The sequence below is a fragment of the Protopterus annectens genome, chromosome 6.part0 (genome assembly GCF_019279795.1).
Source record: "Protopterus annectens isolate FY-2018-M chromosome 6.part0, PAN1.0, whole genome shotgun sequence".
Classification (NCBI taxonomy): domain Eukaryota; kingdom Metazoa; phylum Chordata; order Ceratodontiformes; family Protopteridae; genus Protopterus; species Protopterus annectens.
In genome coordinates, this window is record NC_056737.1 from 278062011 (window position 1) to 278081802 (window position 19792).

General features: G+C 42.1%; 1 protein-coding gene across 1 annotated transcript in view; it reads left to right on the forward strand.

The window, feature by feature from the left end:
• Positions 1 to 19792, forward strand: part of CEP128 (centrosomal protein 128) — a 2208485-nt gene that overhangs the window by 143106 nt on the left and 2045587 nt on the right. The window contains exon 4 of the mRNA XM_044074035.1: positions 9778 to 9864. Coding sequence (XP_043929970.1) covers positions 9778 to 9864 — 87 coding nt within the window. The remainder of the gene's footprint in view (positions 1 to 9777; positions 9865 to 19792) is intronic.

Genomic DNA, 19792 nt, shown 5'->3' on the forward strand with positions numbered 1-19792 from the left:
GTTCTCCTGATAGCCATCAGCCCCTAGGAAATCTGATAAATTGTACAAAGTTCCTCAACCACACAAATTTCTCTTTAGATGTTCCAGGAGATATCCTGCAGATGTTTCTCTTTCAAAACTAGCTTCTTTGAAACAACTTATGGCAGCTAATCCTATTCTGTCAGACAAACTGGGAGAACTTCTGATAGATTTGGGAAGGGGACATACACCTCTTCCACCATAGCCTTCAGTTTGTCAAGCTCACTTCTAAGTTACATCTGGCTTCCTTGGACAGTATGGAAAAATATGTTCTCATAAGCATTCCTCTGACACTAAAGCATCTTTGAATTCCTTACTTTCATCTGTCTCTCTATTTACTGACCTTTCTGACACTGCTGATGCTGTGTCAAAGATGGCAGCTACTGGATCATTTCTAAGAAGATTTGCATGGCTGTATCCTCAGAACTTAAAACAGGATGTGAAATCTGAACTTCTGAATACACCTCTGGATAAAAAATTGTAATTTGGGCCTTCCTTTGCTGAGGTGGTTAGAAGGTTTGATGAAAGTGGGAAGTTAAGCCACACATCCAACTAGTCAGATGTCCCTGTTTTCTCCTATCCTGGATCAGATGTTGTCTCAGGGAGTCATAGATCTTGTTCTTTCAGATCAAATACAAAAAGGGTTTTCCTGAAGGCTATTTCTGCTGCCAGAGAAAGGGAAAACTTTGAGACCTGTCCTGGTCCTTTCATTTCTAAACATTCACTTCAAATTTTTAAATGTTGTGTCTAGAGTCCGTTACCTCTCATTCATCCTCGCAATTTCCTGTAACTGTAGCTGTAAAAGATGCATTTTACCACTTTAACATTCTCAAAGATTTCAACTGCTTTTTAAAAGGTTTTCTCTGTCTGGTTTACGTTTTCATTTCTCTGCTTTACCTTTTTTGCTTCTGTAGTTGGATTTGTATTCATGCAAAGTTCATTACCTGAGGTGTGATTTCTGCCAGTACTTTCAATATATTGGGGAGCAATAATGTGTTGAAATCAATAGGTCATCACATTTGCTTCTTTTGATGTTTTGTGGATGACCTCTTCTTATTATGGAGAGGTAGTGTTGAACAACTATTAGAGTTTGTTGTAGTTTTGAACCATAGTAGTGAGTTTTTGAAATTCTTTGTTAAATATTCAACAACACATATTGAATATCTTGATGTACAGGTTATTAAGGGAAGTGAAGGAAATGTGTTTACTAGGCTGTTTAGGAAAGACTGTTATCGACCCTCCTACTTACACCACAACAGTATGCACCCTAAACATGTGTTCACCAATGTTAAGGGACAAATGATGTGAACCTCTAGGCTCAATGGTTTTGAAACAAGTCTGCAGCAGACTATAGGGGATATAAAAAAACCCGAGATTGAGGGAGCCTTTGTGTTGGCTAGAAGGAATAGGGATACTATTGAGAAACCATATTTTTCCTCTCCCTGTAAGAGTAGACAGTACATATGTTTGAAGAGAAGTAGTTTTACTTTTAGTTTGATATATAGCAGTGATGTTAATGATGTAAGGAGCATTATCATGTGTATTTGGCATATTTTACAAACGGGTGACAATATTGCCAGATTAATAGGTCCTAGACCTGTATTCAGCTACAAGAATAAGAGACCAGAGGTTATGCTACCCAAAGGCCATAAGAAATGTTGAGAATGATGATTTAGTGGCCATGAAGAAATGCAATGCATGTGCTTTTTGTAATTTTATAGACCAGTTTCTATCCTTTGTGCATCCTGACACTGGTAGAATTATTTACATTAGAGCAGTAGCAGATTGTAATACCAAATGTTTAGTATACTTAGCTAATTGTGAAATAAGCAGAATGTTTTATATAGGTAAAACCAATAGGCGTTTGAGAGAATGTATAAGAGACCATGAATACTGCAAGAGAAAGGGTTTAGATTATAGTGCTCTAGCTAAACATAGAAGAGACACAGGGGAGGAACACAGATTTCTTTTTCAGGTTTTGGAGGTGGTGCAAGAGAACATGAGGATGGGGGACTTGGTTAATGAAACTGAATGTACTGAGTTATGTTGGACTTTGGGATTTAGAGCCCATAACGGTTCAGGTTTAAACTATCTTGTTTCCCTGAAACCAGAGTTGAAAAGTAGGAAGTTAGAGGTATGTTTTTCAGTTGTACTTCCTATAATATTTTTCATGTTGAATTTATTATTAGCTGTTTGTTACTTTTATTGTGTGGTCATATGATAACTTTAATGGTCTGTGATTGGTTGATTTATCACACTTATATTTACTATTTAATCAGTTTCTACCTGTTTCTACTTGGTCTGAAGAGCAATTTGATATTGTGGAAGTGCTCACCGTTTTTATTAAATTTTGGCTTTTTAGTACGTATTGTGTCCTATTCATTGGTTCTATTCAACTGTGTATCTGTATGAGTTTGTTTGTTTCTGTAATATATTGAAAGTAATATAACACCTCTATACAATTTTGCTACACACATACATTAGCAAAAAAGTGTATTAGTAAAAAAAATGCAGCTATAACTATGCAGCTCATAATTTTAATGGGCTCCTAATATAAATATTTATTTCTGCAAAGTTTCCAGCATTAAGCCTAATTTGCCACATAAGCTCATTGTATTCTAACTTGAGCTTCCATGGTTCCACCAGTTTTGATAATAATCTGTTCCAATACCACAACCAGGAACCTTCTATGCTTCTTAACTGCTGTGGTATGTTTATACAGTGCATTGTTCTCATTAGCTCTTTTTATGTTCTAAAACTCATAGATAAGTTTGTGCAGGGTATGCTCCATTTTGCCCATATAGAAACACTGACAGGGATCACAGTAGGTTTAGATATACTATGCCTACATTGCCACATTGAAATTTCTGCATAAACGTAGTCTTTCTAAACACAGAGGATTATTTCAGGTCCAACATGTATAAATGGGCATTGTGAACAGATACCGCATTTGTATGTTCCTAAATTAGTAGTATTGGTAGATTTTTACACTACATCTAATTTCTCTTTTGTGTTCCTGGTCCTTTTATATGTAAAAGTAGGTTTGCCACCTATCCCAGGGGAGTATACCATCATAACGGAAGATCCCTGGGCTATATTTTAAAACAATAGCCTTCTTAAAATTACTGTTATGTGAATAATTTTCCAAAGAGCCATCCCTTTCCAGCAAGAGTTTATGCTTTAGTATCTGTATCTTTAAGAACTTGTTCCTTGTTGCCATTAGCTAAGTCTATGAAGTAACCTAATAAGTAAACATAAGACACTATCTTCTCTATTTCATGTTTCAAGGCATCATCCTGTGAGACTGTTCTCGCTAAGCATACCAACTGACATTTAATTAAGCTTTTCTTCTGATGAAGTAGGCGATTACTGTTTTACTATAAACATGTATTGGAGAAGGTAGTTTTACAAAAAATATTGGACTTTCCTTCTCTGTCTTTCAGCTTATTTCCTGCCTTTCCTGTTACTAAAGTAGTCCAGATACAGATTTGCTGTATCCAGGACTGTTTTGTAAGTTTCTGAGTTCCTCAGACCTTTCTATATTAGAAGGAAGCCTTCCAGCTTATCAGTGGGAGTGGTAAGCACTAGGTAGGCTGTCTACCACAAGAGGAATGGTTTCTGGCTCTGAAATTGTAATTTATAGGCCGTTTGGGCAGTTTTTTTTATCCCTTTCAACTTTCTGGTTTAAAAGCCCATGTTTACATGCCCTGCAGTGCTGCTAAGCTGGGATAAACTATTACCGATGCCAGAAAGTCTGCTGTTCAATTTCTTCCTTAGATCTTGCTAGTTCTCTTCTCTCTTGCACTTTAATTAGCTTATCCGCCTAGCACTTCAACAGGCTTTTTGTAGCAGTTATTGTAGCACACATAAGTGCTATCAGCACTAGACGTCTTATAAGGAAACGGCTCCAGTACTTAGTAATGATGACTATCCCTCCTGGTATGTCTAAAGGTCAGTTCCATGTGCTTTCTCCTATTAACATGGTACACTTGGGCATTCTGAGGTAGTGTAGCAACTGCCTCATGTACACAGACATCCCTCTCCTCTTACCTCCCAATACTCAGACTTGTGAGAGATGCACTTATATCTCCAAATTGGAAGCCATGCACTCTCCAGCCAAGACCGGAATAGCTGGTCAAAAGGAGAAGGTCAACACCTGTACCACACCACATGGAACACATAGTCCAACAAAACACCCCCCATCACAGCCCTCACATAAAATCACAAACCACACACCCACCTTCGTGGAGGCTGTCAATAGAAATCTAATCAAACAGCAGAGACCTCCAAGGCAGAAACACACTCAACCACCGCAACACAACACAAACCACAAGGCACATAGCTCACCTACACAATGTGCCCCTCAACCTAAGCCCCTAAGGCAAAACAGCTTGCCCAATACAATAATCATAGGTGACTCAATAGTGTGAGGCACACTGATGCTCCACTCATTAGGTTGAATAAGGAGAAGATAACAGTCAGATATCTATCAGGTGCCAGAATCTGACACAACACACGCACTCAGGTCACTCCCCAACAAGTACAAGTATGAATCTGTCATTGTCCATGTAGGTGTGAATGACCTGAGATGCACCTCCCTGGACTGTATGAAAAGAGACATGGTGGAGCTTTCGGATTATGTGGCCCAGGCAGGTATGACCCTAGCCCTTAGCAGCATCCTACCATCGCCCATAATGATACCGCAGTACAAACAGAAATGACGGCCTTCAATAATTGGCTAAGTTTCTGGTGTCATTCTAAGGGGATCCACTCTCTGTCTGCTTAGGATGACATGATTGACAGATCTTGATGCTTTGCCAGAGACGGCCTGCATCTGTCACCCCTGGGTTTCCGGGTACTGGCTAAGGCTCTTGCCATCCCTATAGTGCCTTTTTTAGGAGGTGTTCCAAAGACCAAATTACCACCATAACAGCTATAAATAAATGCAATCTGAGGGTCGTGGTACTCAGTGCTAGAAGTCTAAATCTCAATATGCACTCGCTCGAAGCACTCCTCAAAATGAAGAACATCGACATTTGTGCTGTAATGGAAACCTGGTTTAAAGCAGCAGAAAGCACCCCTGTGCTACCAGGCTATAAATCATTCCACACCTTTCGGCCCTAGAACATGGATCAAAGCTCCAAAGGAGGTGGTGTCCATATTCATAAAGTTTATGCACAATTCCAGACTAATAGCTAACACTGGGTAAGACGGTGATTCAGGTTGTAGCCAGCTATAGGTCCCCAACCATGTCCCAAGACTCACTCCACATTCTTAAGCACCCTGGAAACTATTAAGATCCAACCCAACAGTCTCATACTAGGTGACTTCAACTGCCCCTCCATCAACTGGGAAAACTACTCTTGCACCAATGCACTGGCCCAATGCTTACTGGAATTCATCAATTCCAATGCCCTGGGCCAGCTCATTCTTACCCCCACTAGAAGAAGCAACATCTTTGACCTGGTCATTACTAACATGGGCAACCATTGCTGTACACCGATAGTCAATTCCTCCCTGGCTAGATCCGACCACAAACTAATCACCATGGAAATCCACATCTCACCCACACCCCCGCAAAGGTATCCGCCATGAAAAACTTCTCCAAAGCTGACTTTGGACTCCTAAATATAGAGGTGGTTAACTTCCTGGCACCCATGCCAATGGAAAGTAGATGCATGACTGCCGAGTCATACACCAGTCCACTATACGAACACTTACATAAATGCATGGAACTAGCCATACCCAACAGAACTAAGACTCTCTGCTCCAAAAAAAGGAAGCCAATCTGGTTGTCCCCTGCGATTAATAAACTCTACAACAGAAAGAAGAAACTGTTGCAGAAAAAGGTGAAGTCCCAAGACTGGAAAAATTCCCTTATTAACATCAACAAAAAGTTGAGATCCCTCATCAAAACCTCCAAAGCCAACTATGAAGGCAGAATTGTGGCAGACACTAAAAACAACCACAAAGCCTTCTGTAATTATATTAAGAATCTCCACGGCAATATCCAGATTTGCTCTGAGTTGCTGCACAATGGTACATCCTATACTGAGCCAACAGATATTGCCAACATACTGGCCGACAGATTCAGTGCCAACTTTACTCCCCATCTCCACAAAGGACCAATTTCAAGAATGCCAAGCACCCAGCATTACTGTAGCACAGGTTAAAGCTGCATTGTCCAAGGCCAAGAATACAGCTTCCATGGGACCCGACAATATCCCTGGCTGTGTTCTACATGAATTACAACATGAACTGGCATCACATTTGTGTGCCCTGTTCGCTCACAACCTCACCTCAGGCTTTGTCCCTACTGATTGGCACACTGCTATAGGCATCCCTCTCTATAAAGGAGGAGTGACTACAGACCCTGGAAATTATCACCCCATTAGCTTGAAGAGTCTGATATGTAAGGCTATGGAGCACATCATTATGGACCTAATTAACAAGGATATAGGGAATCTCCAAACTCCAGATCCCATGCAGTTTGGTTTTGTGAAAGGTAGATCATGCCTGCTCAACCTGGTTGAATTCTTTGAGTCAGTCACCAGAGGTGTGGATGAGGGTAAGGCAGTTCATACAGCCTAGTTCGATCTGGCCAAGGCCTTTGATACCATTTCTCACTCGGGAAGTATTTAAAAACCTCACCAAACTAGGCATCACCCCCCCCCCCCCGTATCATTAAGTGGGTTGCAAATTGGCTCATAGATAGAACCCAGAGTGTGAAAGTAGCGGACTCCAAGTCAGGCTGCTGGCCAGTCATGAGTGGAGTCCCACAGGGAATGGTCCTGGGTCCTCTCCTGTTTGGCATTTACTTCTTAGCATCCAGGCCAACATGGAGGGACTCTGGCTGACTAAATTTGCAGATGACTGCAAGCTGGGAGCCATTATTAACTCCCCAGGTGATGCAGACATCCTACAGAAAGGCCTCACTGAGACCAATGACTGGTGTCGAAACCATGGCCTTAAGCTTAATGCCAAAAAATGTGTCGTTATCCCCTTTGGAAAAAACTCCGTTCCCACTAATTATCACATCGATGGGAGCCCACTGAACACTGAAGGAGTTATAAAAGATCTTCAACCACCACATTGCCAGTGTGATCAGAAAGTCCTTCTATGTGGCCCATCTCATTACCAAGGGTTTTGCATCCAGGAAGAAAGAGGTCATCATTTCTCTCTACTCTTCCCTCATTAGACCAGTCATAGAGTATAATGCCCCATTTGGCATGTACCTCACTAGATACCTGCAACAGCTGGAGTGGCCACAAATGTACCTCATGAAGAGGATCCTAGGCCTTAAACACTTGTCCTACATGGACAGACTCAAAAAATCTCCAGCTATTCTCTGTCTCATATCGTCTACTAAGAGGCGATCTCTGCTTGACTTACAAAGCCTTGTCTGACCCAGCTCTGCTAGAAATGCTACATCTAAAGAAATCCCAGTCCCTCCACACCACATGCTCCAGAGACCTCAACCTCATTACCAAATCAACAGAACATGCTGGAGGGATAGCTTCATAAACCAGAGACTGCCCATGCCCTGGAATAGACTTTCCATACATGTCAAGCAGAGCACTTCACTGGCCCTCCTCAAGAGAAATCTTGATGAGTGGATGGGAAATAGAAAGTTCACCCAGGGGATCACTCCAGTGGCTCTACTTGATGGAGGCACTGGGAACAGGCACTGGGAACTAATGTCGGGCGGCACAATGCCAGGGCACTTCTGTGGGCTAGGCTTGTAAAAGCTCCAGGGCCATTAGCCTAGTACACACCCATGAACCTATGGAGATACATCAAGGTAATTAATACCAGTGATTGAAATATACGTAAACTTAAAAAAATGGCACAGTATTTGTAATGTAACCCAAATACACATGAAATTCGGGCAAGACTCCAAAAGGAGGAGGCAGAAGTGAAACCAAGATTCTTTTATTCCACGAGTGTTTTGTCTGAATTACATGGACTTCATCAGAAAAGACTGCCATTTTACACACAACCCTTTAAATGCAAGTAGCACGTAATATATCAAGTTAACAAAAGAAGCTGGTTAATTAGTGCGTCCTCTCTGCAATTTAAAGAGTCCTTTACATATTTCTTTGAAAAAATACACACATTGTTAAATTATAAAAAATACAGTCAATCTTTTGTGTAGCCCAAATACTTTTCAAGTAAAACCTGTAAATCATCTATTATGAGTGTGCTTACTTTGTTTTTTTGTTACATGTGAAATTCATCTAGGGTACCTTGCCACATAATAAAAGTACTATCCAGGTATCGCTGATATAACCCAAAGTTGGATGTAAAAGGGGATCAAAATGTATATTCTTTCTCTCAATACCACATTATAAGACTTGCAAACAGTGGGGCACAAGCGTTGGTCTCCATTGTTTCTGAGGTAAGAATGCTTTGATGTTTTTGGCACCCATACGTCAGTTTTTATACTCTCTCTGTCTGGCTCAAGCTGTAAAGGTTGTTTGGGTGTTTGGAAGGTCCCCTAAAAGTTTGGAGGCTGGCTATGTCCCATATAGTTTAGGCTACTGCAAGAATTATGTATTTGAGCATCTACTGTTACGGCAAGTTTACTTACATAACTGTGCTTTCCTCTGTTTAGCCAGGGTTATCCTGCTTGTTTCCTATATACATCTCTGCTGTAGGATATTTTTTTCATTTTGTTTGAACCTAATTTGATGCCTACTCCTAAGGCAGTGTATATCAAGCTTGGTGTTTCATGACCTAGTTAAACTCTTCACTTATGCTGTATTGATCAGCCCAGATAAAGTTAAATTGTATCTACAGCTAGTGGAGCCTGGCTTACTGGCCCAAATGCATTAATAAAGATTTGCTGGTTGTGTATTTAAGAGCCAGTGTGTTGAAACACTTAACTTTTCAGAGGTAGATTGCACCCTTTTGGTGGTTATGTTCTTTTATGCTTTCCTACAGGGAAATTTATAAATACAGCTATTGTTCTGTTTTGCCGGTGTCTCTGTGCTTGGTTCCTATATGCATCTATGGTGGGACTTTTTGTTTTTTTTTGTTAGAACCTTATTTTTGCTTCCCAACCCTGAAGTAATGTACATTCCAGTTTTTGCAAGTCAAGTATGTTACAACATAGCTGAACTGTCAAATTCTGCTGTAATAAGCCAAGATGAGAGTGATATAGGGAGACAAATAGTGGAGTATGGCTTACTGACTTGCATGCATTAATAAAGACTTGAATGTTATTGTACGTTCAAATGGCAGTGTGGTAAAAAAGGTCTTCCTAGATGATTTGCATATTTCCCACAATACCTTGCTAATGTGAGGAGGTTTGTAAATGTTGTTTTATATACATAATCCTGTGTTTTGTCCAGTCTCTCTAGTTGCCTCACAGATGCATCTGTTGTGGGAACCTCTTGCTCTTCTGTTGTCTACACATAAAACAGCATGACTGCATCCACAGACCTGTTATACATTTGCTCCATTTTTGTAATTTTACACAATCATTCATGACACTGATAGGGTCAAAAAACTGTTTTAAAACTGTCTAATTATGATTGCTTATAGGTTTTACTAGGACAAGTAAAATGCAGAATTGCCTTTAAATTTGGGACAGGAAAAATTCTCTGCTCATTTTGGGGATAAACATTAGTACGTCATTTGCTATTTAAAATGGTCACATGTAAAAGATATGGGCTGTCAGGACTGTTACTTAATTCTTGAACATTTGTGTATGGATTTTCTCTATTTCTCTCTTTTTTTTTTCTAATCTTCTCCAAGGATACCAGCCAAAACCTGCGAAATGTTGACCAGATGTTGGGAAAGTACAGAGAGTACACAGGTGAACAGGTGGACTCTATGGCTGCTGTGAGTATCTAATTCTAACAATTTATGACAATGCATGGTTTTGGGCATTTCTATTTTTGTATTTATCTTTAATTCGATAGCTGCATTACATGAAGTACTTGCACACAACAAAACTGTTTAATCTGAAGTTGTCAATTTTCATGTTATCCTTAATGGATGTGACTTGGCCGCTTGCTAAAGCTCATGGCGACCAAAAACTCTTGAGCTTCCCCCTCTACCCATAATGCAACTGGCGCATTACTTCAGATCTCATTTGCCACTTTCAGCTTCAGACGTGATCTTGCCTTACTCTCGAGCTTACAATCAGGTAAGTGATCCCCCCCCAATCTTTCTCTTCTAATTTCCCCCTTGTTACAAAACTTTCATCTGTACTGATCATCGCACCTTTTGTTAGTCTTTTCCTGTTTCTGTTTTTGTTCATTTTGTACTACTAGATCCTATTGTTAGTATCTCTTCTCTACTTTTTGGTAGCCTTCTTCAGTACTATCGTTGGTATTTCCTTCCCTTTATTTTTCAAAATCTCCCACTTTATTTTTTGGTTTGGTTGTTTCTCTGAGTGTGCGTGTTTGTGTGTTTGTGGTGCCTTCTTTCCCTCTTCCATGGCAGATAAAGAAGATAAAGGAAAAGAGAAAGCCCCTTCTGGCTTCAAGAGATGTACAAATTGTACACACAAGATTCCATTCTCCGATCAGCACTCCCTTTGTGGTTTTTGTCTGGGACCCTTACATTTCCAGGAGGATTGCTCCATCTGCCATGCCTTTACTCATTGGGCATTGGTGGAGCGGAAAAATTAATATTAAAAGGTTTGCTGCCTTCTTCCTTTGGAGAGGCCATTTCTGGGTCACCACCTTCTGAATCCACAAGCATAAGCCTAAATCTTTTGTGTGCAGTCCTGCTTCCTCCTTTTCATCGAAATTGATGGAGGCTGGGAAATGTAGTTCCTTAGTGCCATTATCTTCATCGGCACCAAGCAGCAAAAGTCTAAATTGTCAGTTCCATCAGTACCTTTGGTACTGATCTTGGGCAAGGATATGTCATTGGCACCGCCTGCATTGGTGCAGACTAGAGAATTCATTGCAGTATCCTGGTATAGATATTCCCCGTCTGTCGAGTCATTCCCAGATAAACTACCATCACCATTTTTGGATCAACCAACTTCACCTGCAGCAAGATCTACCTGTTCCTCCAGATATTTTACTGAAGAAGAGCTGGGGAGAATGTTGAGGAAGATTCTCTGGGCACAGGGAGTCCCTGGAACTTCTAGGTCTCCTACCCCATTGGGTCAGGGTCCTTCTGCTTCCACCCCTCCAAGCAATTTTCCTCCTCTGACTTTTATAGTAAGTTGGGAGTCCTCTGTTCTGAGTTATCCAGCACCAACTACCTCATTGCCAAGTTGTCTTCTTCATTGATGTGCCGATTGTGTCCCTGAGTACTCTGGGTCGCTCGGAACCGGAGACCTCCTGGAGCTGTGTCTGTCCTGTCATATCTGAGGGGTTTGAGTCAATCCAAGTTTTTTCAGAGTCGTCTCTTCTCCTTGGAGCTTCAGCATGGATCAGCTCAGCTCCAGCTTCTGCCTCAGGAAGCATATGTCCTGGTAGGGGGGAGACTGCGGTGCCAAGCTCTGTTCGTTTGAGCACGGACTCCCTTACTGATATTGGTGGATTGGCTTTTGAGGCAGTGGAGAAGGCCTGGTCTCTTTCACAACACCACTAGGTTCCCCCCCCCCCCTCAAAACAACTTTCCAGGTATCTCCTTGTGCCAGAGCCTCATCCAGTCTAGCTGGACAGCAGGTGTGGAGGCTTCAGGGAACCCCACATTTGGGAACGGCTTTTTCTAACACCTCCCCACAGCTTTCAACTGAGGAGGTCCCTTGGAAGAGGAAGTGTAAGAGGAAACACATTGATTCCCCTGAAGAATCATACATTGATGACACAGATTTTGAGGAGGGGAAGGATCCCCACAATCACCTCCTGATGATGTCTCCTTTGGAGACTGTCTGGAAATTTGGAACAGAGAGGTGGTTGACAGCCCAGCAATCCTATGTTGGAGGAATCTGGAATCTGTGTTCCTGCAGGCCTTTGGCACCCGACCATCTAACTCTTGGGTGACCCCACCCATTGATGAGTTCATTGAGTTGATCTCTCAGTGAGCATGGAAGGCTCCCAACTCTATTGAGCCAATACTCTGGAGACCAGACAAAATTATAACTGCACCTGTAGACAAACCCTTCTGGACCAAGGGCTTACCAGTAGATGCCGTAGTCGCCACCAAAAAGAAACTGTCAGATAAAAGTTCCACTATTCAGCCTCCTAATATGGAGTCTGGGATGATGGATAGGATAGAGAAGCAAATTTATGCTCCATCAACCTTTACCTTACAGTCTTTGAATTAGCTGGGCACATTTTACGAGGTTGTAGAGGGATCTGATTAAAGAACTTTCAGATAACCTCTCAGGAGCTGTTTCTGACAAGGTTCGAGATTCCATAACTTCTCAATTGGCCACCCTGACGTCCATTTTCAACTCATTTCTCATGTAACCGAGGGGATGACAAGAACCATTCATTCAGGCATAACCTTAAGGAGACATGCCTGGATGCATTTCTGTGATTTAGCGGAACCCTTCATTTCTACATTCGTCAATGCTTCCTTTGACGGCACTTCTTTGTTTGGGCCCAAATTTAAAGACACACTCACTAAGTATGAAAAAAATGGAAAGACTGTCTCTGCAGTGGGTGTACATTTTTCCACTCTTCAGAGACCTTTCTGTGGGAACCAGCCCATTGGTGGAAAAATGTGGTTCAAGAAGTCTCAGGGGTCCTTTTCTGACATGCATAGTGACAGTTTCCCCAGGGGCAGAGGGAAGAGCTCCAATGGAAGATGCCACCCTCCCGACAGAGGAAGTCCATGGCACCAAGGTTTCCGAGACTCGTTTTTCCATAAACCTTTCCAGCGCTCCTGAAAGGAGGACTGAGTGCCCTCCTCTGGAGGCAGTCGAAGGTAGTTTTTCCCTGCACCAGAGAGCCTGGCTACAGATAACTTCTGACAAATGGATGCAGGGAATTATATCCAGAGGTTATATTATTCCCTTTTCACTAACCCCATCCTCTTACAAAAAAATCTCAGATGTTCCACCCAATCAAAGGGAGCAAACAGCACTAGAAATACAAAAGCTGCTAGAAAAGTGAGTCATCCAAAAGGTCCCCCCAGACCAGATAGGATCCAGAATTTACTCAAGGTTCTTTTTACTACCAAAAAAGAGAGGGGACTTCAGAGTAAACAAATCGGTTCATTGAACCAAATTCCGGATGTTTGCAGTTCAGTTCTTCTTCCATTTCTGGAAAAGGATGACTGGATGTGCTCCATAGTATGCATCCTGGAGGTCTATCACATAAAAATGCACAGGCTGTCCAGGAGGTTCTTACACTTCTGGCTGGGAGCCAGTCACTACCAATTCAGAATACTGCCCTTTGGCCTCACCACAACCCCCAGGGTTTTCAAATGCATGGCAGTAGTAGCAGCTCACTTGAGACTACACAGTTTCCGAGTGTTTCCATACTTGGACGACTGGCTCATCACTGCCATGACCAGGCATCAACTCATAGAAAATAGACAAAAGTTTCTTCAAATGTGCTCCTCTTTGGGTATAACTGTCAACTACAAAAAATGTCACCTAGAGCTAACCCATGTTCTAGAGTCCATAGGTGCTGTTTTAAACACGAAAACCACCATAGCCTCTCATCCTCCACAAAGACTATGGACAATTCAAGGGCACGTTTTGAGCATAATGAGCAAGAACAAAGTGCCAGCCAAGCTAGTTCTCTGAACATTGGGCTCAGTGGCAGCATCAATAACTCCTGTACCCCTGGCCAGATACCATATGCAAATTTTACAGTGGTTGCTTGCAGCACAATGGTCGATACTTACCCATCCCATGTCCACACCAGTTTCCATCACCATCATTTGCAAGAAAGATCTAACATGGTGGATTCGTTCAGAAAGCATTCTACAAGGAAGTCCCTTTTTTCTCCCTCAGCCCAAGGCCACAGTGACCACAGACACCTCCCTGCTAGGATGGGGAGTCAATGCAGTAGAAAGACAGTCTTTAGGCACTTGGTCCCAAATAGAGGCCTCGTTACACATCAGTGTTCTAGGAATAAGGGCAGTGCACTTAGCGTTGCAAGTCTTGCTCTTCCCTCTGGAACGATTGCAATTCAAATAGACAGCATGTCAGTGGTCTGGTATATCAACAAATACGGAGGAACCAGGTCTCATCTACTATGTCAAGAAGCCCTGAGAGTCTGGCAGTGGGTGATCTCATCAAACTGCTTTCTCATAACAGCACACATTCAGCGGAAGTCCAGTGTGATAGCAGACAAGTTAAGCAGGTCCATTCTTCTACCTCACAAGTGGTCCCTCAGTCAGAGAGTGTCCGAGAGAATTTTTCAGTCATGGGGCCAGCCTTGCTGTGGTCTATTTGCTTCTCCCTTTAACAACAAATACAGCAGCAATGTGGGAATCCCCAAGGGATGTTGTTCTTCATGATTGGCTCCCCGGTCTCCTCCAATACCTTTGATTCCCAAATTTCTTCAGAAAGACATCAGGTTGAAGAGCAATGTCATCCTCATAGCCCTCTTTTGGCCTCAACAGATTTGATTTCCCTTCCTTTGGCCTCACCTAATCAAATAACCTTAGATACTGGATCCAATTACAGATCTCCTGTCCCACCTGACAGGCATGGTCCATCCTGATATTCACAGTCTCAAGCTGACAGCTTGGTATCTCCACTTCCAGTAGTAGCCAGACACTCTGTTCTCTCTTCTCCTGTTTGATGCATACCTATATCATCTCATAAGCCTTCCAGATGAAAAAAAGTATTCTTGTAAATGGAAGAAATTTGTATATTGAGCACTGAAAAATATCACTGACCCCTTTTCAGCTCCAATTCATGACGTCCTCAAGTTGTTAGCATTGATTTATGATAGTGGGGCCTCTGCCTCCACCATCAAAGTTCAACTAGCAGCCATCTCCAAATTCCATATGGCTTTTTTCCGTGGCCTTTCACAAACTATGCAAGTCTTTCTTGAAGGGTACTCTTCTGTTACAACCTCCCTTCAAAGACTCTACTCCACCATGGGACCTCAGCTTGGTATTACAAGCATTCACTCAACAACCATTTGAACCTGCTCACACACCCTTGTTGATATTAAGTTCCTTTCCTAGAAGACTATTCTGTTAGTCGTGCTTGCTTCTGCTAGAAGAATTTCAGAGATTCAAGCCCTATCATCTAAACCTCCATATCTAGCCTTTCATAAGGACAGGGTTTCACTCAGAACCAACCCTTCATTCCTTCCAAAAGTGGTCTCTCAGAACAGTATCGATGAATGCATCAGCTTGCCAGTTTTCTTTCCCAGCTATCCTAATAAAGGAGAGTATTATTTACATTATTTGGGTGTACATAGACAATTACATTTCTACCTACACAGGACAAAAGACTTCAGAAAATCAGATCAGCTTTTTATCTCCTCCTCTCATACCAAATTGCGACAAGCCATATCTAAAGTCACTTTAGCAATATGGCTGGCTAACTGCATTTCCTTTACATATTCCAAATCTGGTGTTACTCCTTCAAAACTCCCAAAGTTTCATTCAGCAAGAGCTGTAGCTACCATCAGCTTGTTTTTCAGGCTAGAACATCCATGGACAGTATATGTGCAGCTGCAACATGGGCTAAGCCCTGATACCTTTGTTACGCTTTACAAATTGGCTCTGGTCTCCAGAGATGGAGCATCATTTGGCTCAAGGGTGCTTAGGAATATCCTGCCTTAGTCTGCCCAGGAAATAAGGTAGCAGGGGACTCTGTCCCCATCCGTTAAGGATAACATGAAAATTGACAACTTCAGATAAAGAAGTTGTGTACTTACTATAATGTTCCATCTGAGTTGTTGATTTTCATGCATCTATAACTCCCCACTTTCTAACCCCCTACCTAATTTGCTTAGAAGAACAGGTGGTTTCTACCTTATCTTAATCTGGCTGATTATTTTAAGGTAACTGACCCAGACATGGTCCCCATTGGAAATATAAAAAGTTATTTTCCTTCCTGTTCTTTTTCGTCTGCTTATTCCATCAGCAAACTCGATCTGAGGTAAAAAAACAGTTGCATTATGGGTAGAAGGGGAAACTCAGAAGCTTTTGGTTACCACAGGCTTTAGCAAGTGGCTGAGTTGGTTACAAGGGATCGAAACTGAACCCATCTGCTGAGGATACATGAAAAGTGACAACTCGTATGGAACGTTTAAGTACCTAACTTCTTTTTACATACACCAGAGTACCACGTACTACATCCTACTTGATAGAGTTTTGTTTTTAAGATATTTTCCATTAGCAATTAAAAATCGTGCCCTTGGAATCATAGTCTTACACTCAAACAGCTACTCTCTCTTCCCTCTCCCTCCCTCCATCCATAAAATGTCCTTACCTTTTCTGACAATGACATCTCTACATTTTCCTCTCCCTCTTATCTTTTCATCTCCCCTCTTCTGAAGCCCTGCACTAAAATACTTCAGCCACTCACTCTACCTTCCTATCCGACTATTATTCGGTTCTTTTCTGAGTGCTCCTGATATTCAACAATATCCACCTTACACCGCATTCAGCAACCTTGGTGTGCACTTTATTCATTGTAGTTAATTGTATTTTCATAACATGGAGAGTCCACTTGGGCTCTGTTCATTTTCAGTGGAGGTGTAGGAAGAAACACTGATTGTCCTGTCTTGTTTCATGAGGAAACAAGTCTCCATTGGTAAGAAAGTCACCTTGTTGATCAGCTTGGTTTCCTGTCCCAATGGGAGCGTGGACCCAGGAACAACAAAAATGAACTAGAGGGGTCATGTTGGAGAGTACGAGTTGCTGTGGATTGCTGCGATTCTAAAAAGATAGCTCAAGAATATTACGTGCTAAATAATAAAGTAAATTACTTGCAGACAAATAAATTGTCTGCAGACCTGTTAAGAAGTTAAAATAGAGCATCATTCTTTGAAGCCCGGATGAGTGTTTATGTCTTCTAAGAGACTTCAACAGAAAGCAGTTTTAAAAGACAACTCGTACAGAGGAAAGACGTAGGTCTTGGATGTCCATTCAGAAAGCTTGGCGTCACATTGCCTTTGTATTTCCCACCACATCTCCAGTATTTGCCATCTACCTGAAGAAAAATCCTGTGAAGTCTACTTTTGTAAAGAAATGCCTATGCAGAAAATTCCATGCAAAATTCCTAAACTGTCTGGACTTACCTGAGGGCCTTAAAATTTATTCCTGTTTTTTCTTTATAAATTGCTTTTTCATTATCTATTCCCAGTATATTCTAACTTCCTCTGATTATTATAATTTTCATACAATATTTTATATGCCCTATGAGTAATTCACTAGACTTGAAAATCTTCGTGAGCTGGCCTTTCACTTTTCTCTTTGCCTATACCATCTTATTAATCCCTGATAGGAAAGGTGGTCTGTATTCTACAGTCCACCTGCTTAGTCTCATCCTAATCTGTTACCTTTCCCTCCCAAGTTATTTGTTCTCAGTATTTTGATACCCTTATTCATTTCCAGCTTATTTGCTCTATGCTTATTTGTTCATAGGTTGGTACTAGGCAATCGGCCCTAGGGCCTATACAAGCCTAGCCATAACAATTCCCCGGATATTTCTTCCCACAATATTTACTTCCCTGGACCCCTGTCTAGCAGGGCGACTGATGTGATCCCCGAGGTGAATTTCCTATCTCCCATCCAATTGTCAAGGTTCCTTTTGAAGAGGGCCAAGGAGGCACTCTGCTTGACATGTATGGGCAGTCTATTCCAGAATATGGGGAGTCTCTGGGTCAGTAACCTACCCCTCCGGCATGTTTTGTTCATTGTGATGGCAAGGTTTAGATCCCTGGAGCGTGTGGCTCTTAGGGGTTGGGATTTCTTTAAGTGGAGCATGTCCAACAGCTTAGGGTTTGACATGGCCTTGTATGTTAAGCAGAGATCACCTCTGAGTAGGGGGTATGCTACAGAGTATAGTTGGAGTTTTTTAGGCGGTCAGCATAGGGCATCTGCTTTATGCCTGTGATTCTTTTAGTGAGGTATTTATGTGGCCTTTCCAGCTGTTGCAGATGTCTTGTGAGGTACATACCAAATGGGGCATTGTTCTCTATAATGGGTCTAATGAGGGATGAGTACAGTGGGACAATGACCTCCTTTTTTCTGGATGAAAAGCCCTTAGTGATGAGGTGTGCCACATAGAAGGATTTCCTAACTGTTGTGGCGATGTGGTTATTGAAGGTGAGACCACTGTCCACCTGTTTCCCTAAGCCTCTCATTACACTTTCGGTGTTTAGTGTACTGCCACCTATGTGGTAATTCATGGGTACATAGTTTTTCCCAAAGGGGATAACTATACATTTCTTGGCATTAAGCTTGAGCCCATGGCTCTGGCACCAAGCATCTGTTTCTGTAAGGCCCTTTTGTAGAATATCCACATCATTTGGGGATTCAGTAATGGCTCCCAGTTTGCAGTCATCTGCGAACTTTGTTAGCCAGAGTCCATTAGTGCTGGCCTGTACTTCAGAGAAGTAGATGCTAAACAAGAGTGGTACCAGGACTGAACCGTGAGGTACTCAACTTGTCACTTGTCTGGAGCTGGATTTGGAGTCTGCTACTTTTTGCAGTCTGAATTCTGTCATTAAGTTAGTTGGCAACCCATCGAGTGATGTAGGGAGTTATGCCCAACATAGTAAGTTTATCTATGATTCCAGAGTGGGGGATGGTGTCAAATGCCTTGGCGAGGTCCAGATAGGCTGTGTGGACCTCCTTACCCTTGTCCGCAGCTCTGGAGACTGATTCGAAGAAGTCAATCAGGTGCAGGAGACAAGATCAGCCCTTCACGAACCCAAACTGGGTGGGGTCCAGTGTTTGAAGGTTGCCAATGTCTTTGTTTATAAGTTCCATGATAATGCGTTCCATGCCCTTGCAGATCAGGCTTGGCAGACTGATGAGACGGTAGTTCCTGGGATCCAAGGTGGATCCCCATTTGTGAAGTGAGATAACTGTAGCTTTGCGCCACTGACTGGGCACGAAGCCTGAGGTGAGGCTATGATTAAACATGACACTTGGGTGAGGTGCCAGCTCATTTTGTAGTTCATGTAGTACACAGCCCGGGATGTCATCTGGTCCCATAGATGCTGTATTCTTAGGTTTGGAGAGTGCAGTTTCTACCTGTGTGTGGCCGTGATTACTGGAATTTGGCAATGTTTTGGTATTGAGATGGGCCCTTTAGGGGGTAAGAGGGGGGTGAAGTTGGCACTAAATCGATCTGCCAGGATATTGGCAATATCCTTGGGATCAGTATATTTAATGCTATTCTGTTGTAGCTCAGAGCAGATCTGAGCATTGCCATTTAGATTCTTGACATAACTATAGAATGCCTTGTGGTTGTCTTTGGAATCTTTATCAATTTTATTTTCTTAACTTGCTTTGGAGGATTTTATGAGGGATCTCAGCTTCTTACTGAGGCTGGTTAAGGGAGTTTATTGCATCCTGGGACTTTCCTCTTTTCTGCAACAGTTTCTTTCTTCTGTTGTATAGTTTGTTTATGGCAGGGGACCACCAGATTGGCTTCCTTCTTTTTGGAGGAGAGCATCTTGGTTGTATTTGGGATGGCATGATTCATACACGAGTGGATGTGCCTTAGTGTAGGATTCAGCAGTTGAACTTTCAGCTCCCGTCTGCATGGGTGTCATGAAGTTTGTCACTTCTGACTTGAGTAGCATGAAGCTGGCTTTGGAGAAGTTTTTTACAGAGGTTTCCTTACTGGGGGTGGGGGTGGGATGTGGATGTCAAGAGTGATTAGCTTATGGTCAGACCTGACCAATGAGGGGGTGACCACTGGTGT